General features: G+C 41.7%; 1 protein-coding gene across 1 annotated transcript; it reads right to left on the bottom strand.

Moving 5' to 3' along the window:
• Positions 1–540: 540 nt before the first annotated feature.
• On the bottom strand, positions 541–12,440 carry CHAMP1 (chromosome alignment maintaining phosphoprotein 1). The gene is made up of 3 exons (XM_036454818.2): positions 12,025–12,440; positions 7,560–7,679; positions 541–4,070 (listed from the first exon to the last, which is right to left on the bottom strand). Exon 3 carries the CDS (start codon positions 4,014–4,016, stop codon positions 1,551–1,553), a length of 2,466 nt encoding a protein of 821 aa, XP_036310711.1. The 5' UTR covers positions 4,017–4,070; positions 7,560–7,679; positions 12,025–12,440; the 3' UTR covers positions 541–1,550.
• Between the last annotated feature and the right edge of the window lie 1,213 nt (positions 12,441–13,653).

The raw sequence follows: 13,653 nt of genomic DNA, 5'->3' as shown, positions 1-13,653 counted from the left end.
CCTTGAAGGAAACGTCAGAAATAGAAACTTGTTCTTGAGGTGCCCAGTGTAAATCGACAACTACTCAGTACTTTCCCTGCCTAACTGTGCTCACCAAAGTGGTAAATCTAAATCTTCGAAGACCTTCCCAGTATAATATATCACTGTCTTCCCAACTGGCATGTTAATTTGTATGTCGTTAAACAAAAACACACTCCTGCTCAAAAATGTCCAGAAGCAGCTCAACTAAAGCCAGTATTTCAATCTGGCTATACATCAGAATCCTAACAGCATGAGCTGTTTCACATTGTTTAAATGAAGCAGTCAGGATAATCACTGAAATTAAAACAACCTTTAATAAATTATGTGCACTGATGAGATTCTCCACAAGGAACAACTAGTATAGTGATTCCTTAACTTACCTGAACACAGAACTTTTAGGAAAATTCTGCTCCAGATATGAAAAAAATTAGTATGCTGAAAACAAGTGGAAATAGGAAAGAATAACAGAAACTGGACATCATACAATGAAAAAAGAAAACACACACATGAAGATGTTGGTGACATGAAAGACTTTGTTTTTAATTCGGTTGATACACATTTGAACAAAATATTTTAGAATAGAATAATCCATGAACAGGCTCAAGGTATTTACAATAACAACTTTAAAAACAAAACTGGATACATTCTCAAACAGATACGTCTTTATAAAATTTTCTATGGTGTATCTGGAAGACTTTCAATTCCTACTCATTACCCTGATGTGAAGCTCCAACAGGTGGCACCTAAGGCCCAGGAGTAGGAGGTACATAGCTAACACATTTGGCAATTAAGGATCATCTATTGGTGTGAGCTCACAGGGAAGTGAAGGGCCAGATCTTGGGATAAGATACAGAATGGAAGACTCCAACGCAAACAACTAAGGACAAGACCAAAATCATACTCACCTTTCTCAGTTTCCTGTGGGAGAAGGCTGCAAATAGTTTTTTATACTTACTCAATTTTCTCCCTTTTAGCAGAAAATCAGCAACCCTGAGACTCCAATTTTCCAAGACATAAAAGTTAATAAACATCTAGAAACTCTCTGTTCAAGATTTATAAAAATGAGCAAATAGAAACTTGAAAATAACTTTTATGATCTGAAAATACTTTTAAGGAAAAAGAACAAGATCTCTCAAAAATGTCTTGCCTAATTCTTAAACATTCCAATTAGTAATTTCCATAGTATGAAATGAGATTCACAAAAAAGATACACTTTTTAACTAGATTATTTTAATTTGAGTACAACTGGCTCTTGCTTGTTAAATGAATGCCTACATCTTCATATTATTCAAATATACTTAAAAGAGATTAAATATGTTATCTATCTAGAATATACAGTTTGAATTGATAGCAACATAAACAGAGACTATGAAAAAGATAACAAATGTCTATTCTGTGAGCACTACTGAGACAAACACTATACACCATACATAGCAATATCTACTGACCCAACTAGGCTATTCAACTGTACTTTCAACAAATGATTTCAACCAACAATTTGTAGAGCATATAGCCACTGTTTTCAAAAATCAAATCTGCTGCTCTTCTAGTGGTGGTTCAAGAGCCTCCATTAGCTTTTTGTTTGCCTCTTCATTGTGCCGACTTTGACAATGAGTTAAATGTTTCTTAAAGCCTCTTGGGAAATTTGATTCAAAATTACATCGTGGACATTTAAGTAAACTTTGCCCATGGGCTGCTACATGGTTTTTAAGGAGAGATTCCAAAAGAAAAGCCTTTCCACAAATTGTGCATTTGTAAGGGCTATGGACATTATGCTTATTAACCAGATGATGCAACACAGCACCTTTTTTCATAGCACGACAACAACAAATTTTGCAATAATACTTTCCTTTCCCACGCTTCATATATTTAGCAATCTCTTCTTCGGAGATAAAAGCCTCCTTTTCTTCAGTAAACTGCAGTACATTTTTGGACTGCTCTGGACTAGTTATGTCCATTTTGTTCTCTTTACTGAAATCAATAGATTCCACATCAACCTGCTCTTGATCACTGCTTGATTCTTGGCCCTTACTATCCATTGCTTCCAAATCTGTTTTGATATACTCACTACTACTAAGCTCAGCATCAGAGTTCTCTTGGTTATCTTTCTTGAGCTTCTTTGAGGCAGGAAATAAAGTGTCTTCTAAGAGTTTCTTAGGTGTAGCTAGTAGTTCTTCCTGAACCAACATATCACACTTTTGATCATCTATGGCATCTGTCTGTAGTTCATCTCCCAATTCAACTGCCTTCTGAGGTTCTGGGAATATAGCAGATTTGGAAAGTTCAGGGAAAAGGGTATGTTTCCGGGGCTCTGGAAAAAGAGCGCGTTTCCGTGGTTCGGGAGAAGCAGGAGGGGCTGTTTTGGTAGGCTCAGAAAACAGGGCGAGTTTTCTAGGCTCAGTATCAATAGAGAGAACGGGCTTCCAAATATCAGAGGCTGCTTTAGGGGACTCAGATGGCCCAGAAGGTTTCCTGGTCTCAGGGAAGACAGGTTTCTGAGGTTCAATAAAAAAGGAAGACTTCCAGAGATCAGGAGAACCACCACAGGAACTTTTCTGGAACTCAGGAAAATCAAGTGAAGCAGGAGGTGTCTTCCGCTGATCAGGAGAAAGCTTCCAAAACTCTGGAGATCCTGAGGGTTTTCTGAGCTCTGGAGATCCTGCTGGACTACGAATGTCAGGGGACAATGGGGGGCCTGGTTTGCGAAGCTCAGGAGACAAGGGAGGTCCTGCTTTACGGAGCTCAGGAGACACCTGGGGGATTGCCTTCCAATGTTCGGGTGACAGGGTGGGAGCTGTCTTTCGCAGTTCTGGTGGGCCGGACTTCCACGACTCAGGAGACGCAGGGGGAGATTTCCAAGAACCAGGTGAGACGGACGAAGACTTCCAGGATGCAGGGGACATCGATGGAGCTGGTTTCCAAGGTCCAGGTGATATAGAAGGAATTGGTTTCCAAGGTCCAGGCGACACAGATGGAGCAGGTTTAGCTGGCTTCCAGGGTCCTGATGCTGAAGGACTGGATTTCCAAGACCTGGGGGACCCAGGTGGCCCTGGCTTCCAAGAACCAGGGGACACAGCGGGGACTGGTCTCCTAGGCTCTGGAGAGACAGCAGGGAATGGCTTCCAAGGTTCAGGAGACTCTGATGGAGATGGCTTCCTTGGCTCAGGGGAGACTGTTCGGGGTGGCTTCCGAGATTCTGGTGACGCAGTTGGGGACGGCCCCCAAGGTTCAGGAGAAGCAGCAAGAACTGGTGACTCTGGAGAGGAGGCTGAAGGCGGCCCCAATGTTTCTGGGAAATGGGAGTGTTTCTGAGGTTTGGGATTAATAAGAGTAGCTTTTACTGGCTCAGGGGATACAGGAGCGAGTTTCTGTGGTTCTGGAGAAGGAACTGGGACTGGTTTCTGAGATTCAGAAACAATAGGAATTGGTTTTGGAAGTTCAGGAGAAGAAACAGGGGTAGTTTTTGGTGGCTCAGGAGAAGGAAGAGAAGGTGTCTGTGGCTCAGGAGAAACAGGGACAGGCTTCTGAGGCTCCAGGGAAGTAAGAGGAGTAGGTTTGGGTGATTCTGGAGACAAAACCAGGCCAAGTTTCTCTGTTTCTATGGAAAGGGCAGATACAGATTTCTGGAGTTCTGAATTAGGGGACATTTTCTGGTGTTCAGATGGAGGAGGGCTTTTCACAGAATCTGTTTCTTTGTTTAACTGATTTTTTGGTTTCTCATTCCATTTCTCTGAGGATGCATGTTTGGATGTGATATGATAGTATACATTAGAGTACATCTTGCTGGTGAAGAAGCATTTATGGCAATGAAATAGCTTTGCACTTTTCTGGTAAAATATCATTTTACCTAACCCACCAGCATCCATTTCATCACAAAATTCTGGATGGATGGTGCCCATGTGGATTTGTACATTTTCATAATCCGTGCCTCTGAAATTACAGTGGTCACACTCCAAACGTACTGATGGTTTACGAAGTTCCTGAAATACTTCCATTTTTCTTTCTGTTACAACATACACAGTTATACTCTTTAAAAACTTTCAATAGTGCTGAAATAAAGTAGAAATAAATTATTTTCAGTGAACATAATCTTGAATGAACTGCTATTCTAGCCCATTCTAAAATAACATAATTTTAAGCATAGGATGGCGCACATACACATTTATTCAATAATATACATATAAAAGATTTATAAGGAAAAAAAATGTAACTAATTTTTAACTAAGCTCCAGGAACTCTGCTAGGTTTACATTACATCATTCTATTTAATCTTCTTAATAATCTGACTCAAGTATTATTTTGTTCATTTAGAGATGAAAAACTAGAGGTTCAGATTAGTGTCTTAACCAGGTTATGAAACTATTAGTGACTCAGAATTATCTATTACATGTGCTTTTCACCTTGAGTCTAAAACCCCAAATATAATAAATAAATAAATAAATAAAACCCCAAATATCAACAAGCCGTCTGTGCACAAAGCTAAGAAAATATCAAAATTTAAGTTAGGCTATTTAAGGCTGAGCAAGAAACTTTAAATCTATTTCAGAAATCACTTGTTAAATTGTTAACTATGAAAAAATCATAAGACTTTAAAAAATTTATGTATGTATTGATTTTTTTGAGAGAGAAAGAAACATCTATTTCTTGATCCACTTATTTATGCTGATTTTTGTATGTGCCTAGACCAGAGATCGAACCCAAAATCTGTTGTATCAAAATGATGCTCTAATCAACTGAACTACGCGGCCAGGGCTCATAAGATCTTTAAAAAAAAAAAAAAAAAATCAACGTATTTTATATTTTATCATTTATTTAATAAATAAATTAGCCCTGACTGGTTTGGCTCAGTGGATAGAGTGTCAGCCTGCGGACTGTAGGGTCCCAGGTTAGATTCCAGTAAAGGGCATGTACCTTGATTTGCGGGCACATCCCCAGTAGGGGGTGTGCAGGAGGCAGCTGATCGATGTTTCTCTCTCATCGATGTTTCTAACTCTCTATCCTTCTCCTTTCCTCTCTGTAAAAAAAAAAAAAAAAAAAAAAAATCAATAAAATATATTTAAATAAATAAATAAATAATTTTGTGTGCCTACATTGGTAGGGATGTAAGAGTGTAGAAGGCAAATAGAGAAAGCTGTCAAGGAGACATTCAAGCAGAGATTTTGAATAACATGCCATCCTAGGTTTAAAATTATTACTTGAGCACAGATTCTACCCTTACCAAGCAAAGGGCAATTTAGACTGAGGACAGCCTGGGGGCAGGAACTTGTTTGCCAGAATATAGAACTTTATACTCACACAGTATCACTCCCCAGGGGTAGCCCCATACTTACCTGTCATTGAAGAAATGGTCTATGTGTACACAAATGCATAAACCCATTCTATACAAATGGGATATTAAACATATTGTTCTGCAATCTGCTTTCATTTAAGGAAAGGCAGGTGTCTCTCTGGCTCAAAAGAAATTACAGGGCCAGGTTTCTAAAGTTCCAAAGCAAAAAAGTAGTTTTTTTATTCTAGAAACAAAATTGGGCCAAGTTTCTGGCAGGTAGAGGTTTCAGGAGCTCTGCTGAATTAGAGGGCATTTTCTAATCTAGGACATTCTTACATACAGAGCTAAGCACTGAATTACTTTGTACATATCTTTGAATGTAAGGGTACTTCTGAAGGGAGAATCCCTAGAAATGGATTACCATGTTCAAAGGCTAGTTACATTAAAATTGACACATTGTACCAAACTCTCAAAGTCACAGCACTATTGCATACCAACTAATAGTGTACATATGAGGGACAATTCCCCAAATTCCTCATCAACACTGTGTATCATTAAATTTCTAATCTTCACAATTTCTTAGGTGAAAACTAGTATCTCACTACTGTTTTAATGTGCTTTTTTAAAAAATGAGAAATGGATATTTTTCCTTGCTTATCAGCCATGTGTATTTCTAGGATATGCTTTGTCCATTTTTCTTAATTATTTATAAATTGTCCTAGTATATAAAAGAAATCAAACTGTTAACTATACGAACTTTTTCCTAACCTCTCAAGAAGTAATTCATATACAGTATGGAGAAAGTACTTTTCTTTTCTCATATCAAAGCAGCACTTACTTAGCTGCATCTGTCCTCTCTTTGCATAATGTATAGTCCCATTAACAAAACAATTTTCTTCCTTTCCTATATGCTGCCCATCAACTTTTACCAGTAGTAACTCATGTAATCTACAATATTATTAATCATCAAAAAGCTCAGTAAGTGTATAATTTGAGGCTTAGATTATAAACTTTGAGGGCAAAGCACTTTTTCTTCTATTCCCACAGAAATATCTGAGCACACGGTTTTACAGTCAGGAAAATTTTTTTTAAATGCTTCTGGCAAACTTCTCAAATGAAGAACAAAACAAAACCACATTTCATAAGTGGACGTCTCTAGCACAGTACAACAGTAAGAGTGGGTCTCCTTTTTGGCACATACTCTTTCCCAATTGCTATTCCAGTCTTGTGGTCCCTTTCAGTAGGCAAAGCTCCACAACCTCTTCTTATTTCTACTTTCCATTGATCTATATCTCCCTTTCTTGCCTTTTTGGAAAGTTTATACTAACCCTACATTTTATAGCTGCTCCTGCAATTTAGTGCCTGTTTTTAATGGATACCATTTAGCTTAATTCCAGCTGCTCGTGCCTCAAACATCCTCCAGTCACCTCAGCTTCTTGGACTACTTTTGTACTCACTTGCTGTCTGCCAAATCTGACGGTTCACCAGCTCCCTCACCCTTCACATATGGCCACTCAGTAAAAGGCATCATCCATTCCCATTCCCTTTTAGTTTGTATTAAACCATGATGGCTCCTCAGATTCCAGAGCATTCATATCCTATCTTTCCCAAATGGCCCTCCCTCTTTCTCTTGCTATCAAAACGCTTCTGGCCAATCTCAAGGTCTCTATTACTCACGCCTGCCTACTATTTAAGCCTCATTATCAAATTCTTAAAAGAAGAAGAGAGGAAGTGGAGGTGAGAGCTAATCAACCATCTACCTTGTATGCATATATGCAAAACCCATGGACACAGACAATAGGGTGCTGAAGGCCTGGGGGGTGGTCGAAGGGGGGCGGGGAGTAGGGTAGTGCAGGGAGTAGGGTAGGGGAAAGGGGGTCAATGGGAGAAAAAAGGAGACATATGTACAACTTTCAACAGTATTTTTTTAAAAATTAAAATTAAAAAGTCTATGTAAAACAAAATTTTTAAATGTTACAATATTTACTTCTCAAACCCCAAAGTTAGCACATGTTCATACATCATTTTATATATATGACTGTACGCTTTTATAGAGGTTTTCCTTAAGAAATCCAAGCATCTTTCAAAAATATTCTCATTGTAAAACATTCTCCTAAACATTAGAAAGCAAGAAATGTTAAAAAAAAAAAAAAAGGGGGGGGGGGGCGCCAAAGAAATACTGGGAGAATAACACTTTATAAATCCAAGACAAGTACTTTTAGAGTGAGAAAGAAATAAAGACCAATATGCTTCTTCCTAGTAGACTTACCAGCTCTTACAAGAATTCTTTAAAAAATTCTTCAAAGGGCAGCAATTTACATGGTTTTTTTTTAACTAAACCACAGAAAACAGCCTCGAGTACATGAAGGACAAAGATGAGAAGTTGAACCTGAAAATAAAAAAATAAAGGGCAATCAAAATCCCATCTCTGTGAAATCTTGTACCTCCTATAATAGAATTCTGCCTATTTCTCTCACCATCCTGTCCCCCCCAACTCCCAACAGTGAAGAGTCCAATCCAGTCAGCCTGGATAATTATTTTAATGAAATGATACCAATTACTATCCACAACACCATCCCTGTCTAATTCCACTTTTTTTTTAATTTTTAAAATTATTTATTTTATGTTATTGATTTTTTAGAGAGGAAGGGAGAGAGATAGAGAGCTAGAAACGTCGATGAGAGAGGAACATCGACAAGCTGCCTCTTGCACACCCCCTACTGGGGATGTGCCCGCAACCAATGTACTTGCACTTGACGGGAATCGAATCTGGGACCTTTCAGTCCGCAAACCGAAGCTCTACCACTGAGCCAAACCAGTTTTGGCTAATTCCACTTTAATAATTTACCATGTATATAACCAAGCCTTTCTCTATCCTTCTCTCTATTCCTTACACCATTTCAACTACTTTAATTCTGACACTTTATTTCCCTGCCAGCCACTAGTCTTCCTTCCTTCCAATCCATTCACCATACTGCTACCAGTCATCTTCCAAACTAATGTGACTTGCCTGTTCACAATTTCTCCAGGTAATTCTACCACCTATGGCACAAAATTTGAACATCCTATGTAATAAAGAGGTAATATGCAAATTGACTCTCACACCCTTGTGTCACAAGATGGCTACCCCCACATTATCGCAAGATGGCTACCACAAGATGGCCGCCCCCATATTGTCACAAGTTGGCCAGCAGCCGAAGCTGGTTTGGCTCAGTGGTAGAGCGTCGGTCTGCGGACTGAAAGGTCCCAGGTTCGATTCCGGTCAAGGGCATGTACATTGGTTGCAGGCACATCCCCGGTAGGGGGTGTGCAAGAGGCAGCTGGTCGATGTTTCTCATGGACGTTTCTAGCTCTCTATCTCTCTTTCTTCCTCTCTGTAAAAAATCAATAAAATATATTTAAAAACAAAAACAAAAACAAGATGGCCAGCAGGAGAGGGCAACTGGGGGCAACCAAGCCTGCAGGAAAGGGCAGTTGGAGGTGACTGGGCCAGCAGGGGAGCAGTTAAAGGTGACCAGGCAGGCAGGCAGGCAAGTTGTTAGGTCAGCAGTCACAGATTGTGAGAGGGATCACCAGCAGTCAGACATCCCCCGAGGGGTTCCAGATTGGAGAGGGTGCAGGTTGGGCTGAGGGACACCCCTCCAGTGCACGAATTTCATGCACTGGGCTTCTAGTAGTATATAAAGCTTTTCACAATCTGGCCCATGATTACACTGCCTTCTTCAAATATGACTCACCTGTAATTCCCTGAGCCTTTACACAGGTATTCCCTCTCTTTCACACTCTACATGTTGCCACCCAGCAATCAGGCAAGTTTGTCCATCCTTTAGGAGGGATTGTTTCTTAAATATTGGCCAAATCCTCACCATCTTCAATCTTCTTTGGACCCTCTGCTGTATACACATCTCCACTGTAGTGATCTCATACCAGGCTGTGGGCCCTTGGAGAGCAGGGACTACCCATTCACCTCTGTAACCCTTACACTTCCCTGGCATATGGTATATGCTCAGAAAGTTGAGGGCAACTTTCAATCTGTTGAATCTCACACACTCTGTCGTCAAGACTGGAGCCCTGATCTTACATTCACAGAATTTTAAAACTAGAAAAGATCCAAGCTATCATCTAGTCTTAGAGCCATTGGATTTTAAGACAAGAGAAGACCTCAAGGACCAGCTACTTTAATACTTCAATTTATACTTGAAGAAACTCAAATTTAGACATTAATTTGCTCAAGGTAAGGCAAATAATCAGCATGTGATGATCACAAACCTCTGCTATCTACCCAGGATCTATTTTATCTTGACCAACTTAAAACAGTGGAATTTCTCTAAGATCTTGAAAAGCCAATACAATGAGCCAAAATCAACAAGATAAAATTTATCAAACATTTAGAATCCAAATATCAATTGCAGAATATAGACTATAGAGAACTGCATTCCATATTCTGCATTTGGCAGAGCACTTTTTGAATCACTGTCTCTAGCTCTGGCCAAAAAGGGCACTTTAAGAGAATCCCTAACATTAGGGAACTTGCATATGAAAGCAAGCAGGATGGCAGGCATGAAAAGATGTCATTTGTAAGTACAGGCACTTAACTTCAAAAGTGGGAGAATTATGGATATTATGTAAGCTGCCCTAGCAGCAACAAGTGGAGCCAGCAGGAAAACAATTGTCAGTTCAACATATCAAAATTTATGAACTACTCAATCACAGACGGATAAGTTGCTTTGTCAGATAGAAGCCCTCCAAAACAGAAAGCCAAAGATCAGGGCAGGACTGGAAGGATCCTCAGAGGACTTGAGTCCAACATCTTCACTTTATAATTGAGAAAACTGATGCACAGTGAGAGAAGCAATTTGTGAAAGATCACACAAATTCTAGGTCAGAGGAAACAACAAAAGACCCTGGCTTCCTGATTCTGGGACCATTTCTTTCTTTCTTTTAATATATTATACTTTATTGATTCCTCACAGAGATGGAGGGAGATAGAGAGCTAGAAACATCGATGAGAGAGAAACACTGACCAGCTGCCTCTTGCACACCCCCTACTGGGGATGTGCCCGCAACCAGCGTACATGCCCCTGACCGGAATCGAACCTAGGACCCTTCAGTTCCGCAGACCAACGCTCTACCACTGAGCCAAACCGGTTTCGGCTCTGGGTCTATTTCTAATGCAATGCTGCCTTTCCCACAGAGGTGTTTCAGAACTGAGTCCAGAATTCAGCTGCTGGGTAGAGACTAGGCACTGAAATTCCTATTATTAACATCCTGTATTAATGCGGTACCTGTTCCAAATGACAAACAAATACCAATATTAACTAAAGTCCACAGTTTACATCAGGCGTTATTTTACATGTTTTATAGTTCTACTAGAGGCCCGGCGCAGGAAATTCATGCACTGGGGGTATGAGGTTGGTCCCCCCAGCCAGGCCTGTGCCCTCTTGCAGTCTGGGACCCCTCGCTCCTTACCGCCTGCCACCACAGCTGCACGTAACGGCAACCCATCATTCCACGTTTGGTCAATTTGCATATTAACCTTTTATTATATAGGATGGAATTCCAAAATGTATAGTGTCAACTATCCACCATCAGATTCCTACAGAATACTTTCATGCCCTAACAATTCTCTGTGTTCTGAACCACCACCACTGATTTATTTTACTGTCTTGTAGTTTTGCCTTTTCCTATACATTTTTTTAAACTGTGGTAAAAGATAACACAATTTACCATTCTAACCAGTTTTAAAAGCACAATTTAGTGGCAGCAAGCACATTCACAATATTGGAAAACCATCACCATTATCCACTTCCAGAATTTTTTTTATCACCACATACAGAAACTCTGCACCCATTAAACAATAACTTCCCTTCCTCACCTCACCCCCACCAGGCCCTAGTAATCTCTATCCCATTTTCTGCCTCTAGGAGTGGAATCATACATTTGTCCTTTTGTGTCTGGCTTATTTCACTTAGCACATCGACACTATAGCATGCAATAGGATTTTAGTCCTTTTTAAGGGTGAAAAACATTTTGTCTTCCATTCATGTGTGGACAGACATTTGGGTTGTTTCCTCCTTTTGGCTACTTTAAGTAAGGCTGCTATGCACATATGCAATATCCATTTGAGTCCCTGCTTTCACTCCTTTGGAGTTTATACCTTGGGGTGAAATTGCTGGATCACATAATAACTGTCTAAATTTTTGAGGAACCACTACCCAACGGTGGGCCACAGCTCCTGGCTGCACCATTTTGCATGCCCACCAGCAACTGCCCAAGTGGTCCAATTTCTCCACATCCTGGCCATCAACAGTGATTTTTCCCCCCAAATAGTCATCCTAATGATATGGTATCATAGTCAATACTATGATATGGTATTCATTCTGGTTTTTATTATCATAACTCCGATGGCAAATGCGCATCCTTTGAGGTGCTCATTGGCCATTTGTATATATATTTTTGGAGAAATAAATACCTGCAATCCTTTGCCCAGTTTTGAATTGGATTTGCTTTTTGCTATTGAATTTTAGGTTCTTTACAATTTTTTGGACACTCATCCCTTCACCTGACACAGGATTACATGTCTCCCCTTCTCCCTAGCTGATTTTTAAAACAATGACAAAAGCCCCACGCAGTCTAGGGGCGGAGAACTTCGCCTCCAGGACGGAAAGGAAAAGAATGCACGCCTCGAGAGAGCCAGCACGGAATTCCCAGCAGGGTTTTAAATAAGACATTACCTGCTTCCCCACCCTCAAGTCCCGCAGCGTCCTCTCCGCCCGCCCGCGGCCTCCAGGGAGCGGGTCTGTCCGCCGCCGGCCGGCCGGGCGGGAGCTAACGGGGAGCAGGCCCCTCCACGGCGGACGCCCGAGGCTTCCTCGAGACGCGGACGGGGAGTGCGGGCCCGGACGACAGCCCTGCCTGCTCTGCCCCGATCCTCACCGCTGGGCCGCGGGTGTCGGCGAGGGGGGGGCCGGGCTCGCGGTACCGGGCTGCGCCGCGGGGCCCTGCGGGCTGCGGCCTCCCCAATGGCGGCGAAGCGCAGGCGCGGGCTCCGGACGCGCGAGCATGCGCGTGGCTGCAGGGGCCGGAGGGCCGGGGCTGACGGGAAGAGAGTTTGGCGGCGCGCGCCGTTCCGCGCCGGCCAATCAGATCGCTGCTCGGGGGGCGCATCCTCTCCGCCACCCCCCAGCCTAGTGCGTCGGTGCGTGGAGCGGCCCGCCCCGCCCCCGGAAGTGACGTATCTCTGCTCTGCTCCTGGGAGTTCTTGCTGGTCTGCCGAGGGTCCTGAGCTTGCTGCCGCTGCTCCTGCCAGGTCCAGGCGTGCAATCCTGGCCTGGATGCGCCCTGCGGAGAAGGTTCTGCGCCAGGCGGAGGCTTGGCGTTGCAGATTCTCTGGCCGAAGGCGGCGGTAGATTATAACCTCTTAGGGGAAAAGAAGCGGATCCTCACCTGGCGTTTCCGCCCAGCATGTCTCAGCAAGTTCACCCATGTTGAGCTAACGGTCTTGCCTCCAGGTGCACCTGCGTGAGCAAACGGCATCCCGCCTAGCTTTCCCGTGAGCAATCGCATCGCCGCCAGGTTCACCTGTGCGAGCAAAGGCCATCCCCGCAAGGTGCACTTGTGTGAGCAAGAGACATACCCTCGACCCCAGTTGCTGGCATCTCCAATCGGTTCTACTGTTCTTTATTCTAGTCTCCGTTTCGCGCGGAGTTTAAGATACTGTGTGTTAAATTTCTGGACATATTTTAACTTCTAATGTTTATATAGTTAATTGGGGTGCATTTTACGAAAATTTCAGATTTTTGTTCTTGTAGCAAAGTGATCCATTCATTTCTAATTAGACTTAATCAATGCTAGGAAGGGGGACCACGAATAATTAAACATCATTCAAACCCTCCCCATCCTTCAAGGTTCAACTTTGAAATGAACTCTAAATCTCCTAAGATCAAAAAGTTCTTTATAAAAAAGGAAAGCTGGACACCCCACTAGAAATACAGCCAAAATACACTAACAGCTAATTTACGAAAGAGACAAATGTCCAATAAACAGTAGAAATAATCTTCAGCCTTAATAATAAAATACAAATAAAAGTACTTTTTATGCTGTAAATTTTAAATGCGGAAATGAGAGAAACTTTTCTCTGAACATTAAGTTCTACATGTTAACTTTTGTGATTGTCACCTTTAATAAGTAATGTCATAAAATTCAGTATGGACATATTTAGAATGCTATTGTTAGGGGCAGAAATAAAATATTAGAGCTGCCTATTATGGAAAGATTAACAACCTTGTTGTAGAAACCAGAGGTTCAGCCCTTTGAAAATCCTGTCTCTTACATATCCCCAGTCCTTTGCAAACCTCCAGCCT

This window comes from Pipistrellus kuhlii, unplaced genomic scaffold, assembly GCF_014108245.1.
Source record: "Pipistrellus kuhlii isolate mPipKuh1 unplaced genomic scaffold, mPipKuh1.p scaffold_m20_p_3, whole genome shotgun sequence".
Taxonomy (NCBI): domain Eukaryota; kingdom Metazoa; phylum Chordata; class Mammalia; order Chiroptera; family Vespertilionidae; genus Pipistrellus; species Pipistrellus kuhlii.
The sequence above is the reverse complement of the archived record's forward strand: the minus strand, read 5'-3'. Positions and strand labels throughout refer to the sequence as shown.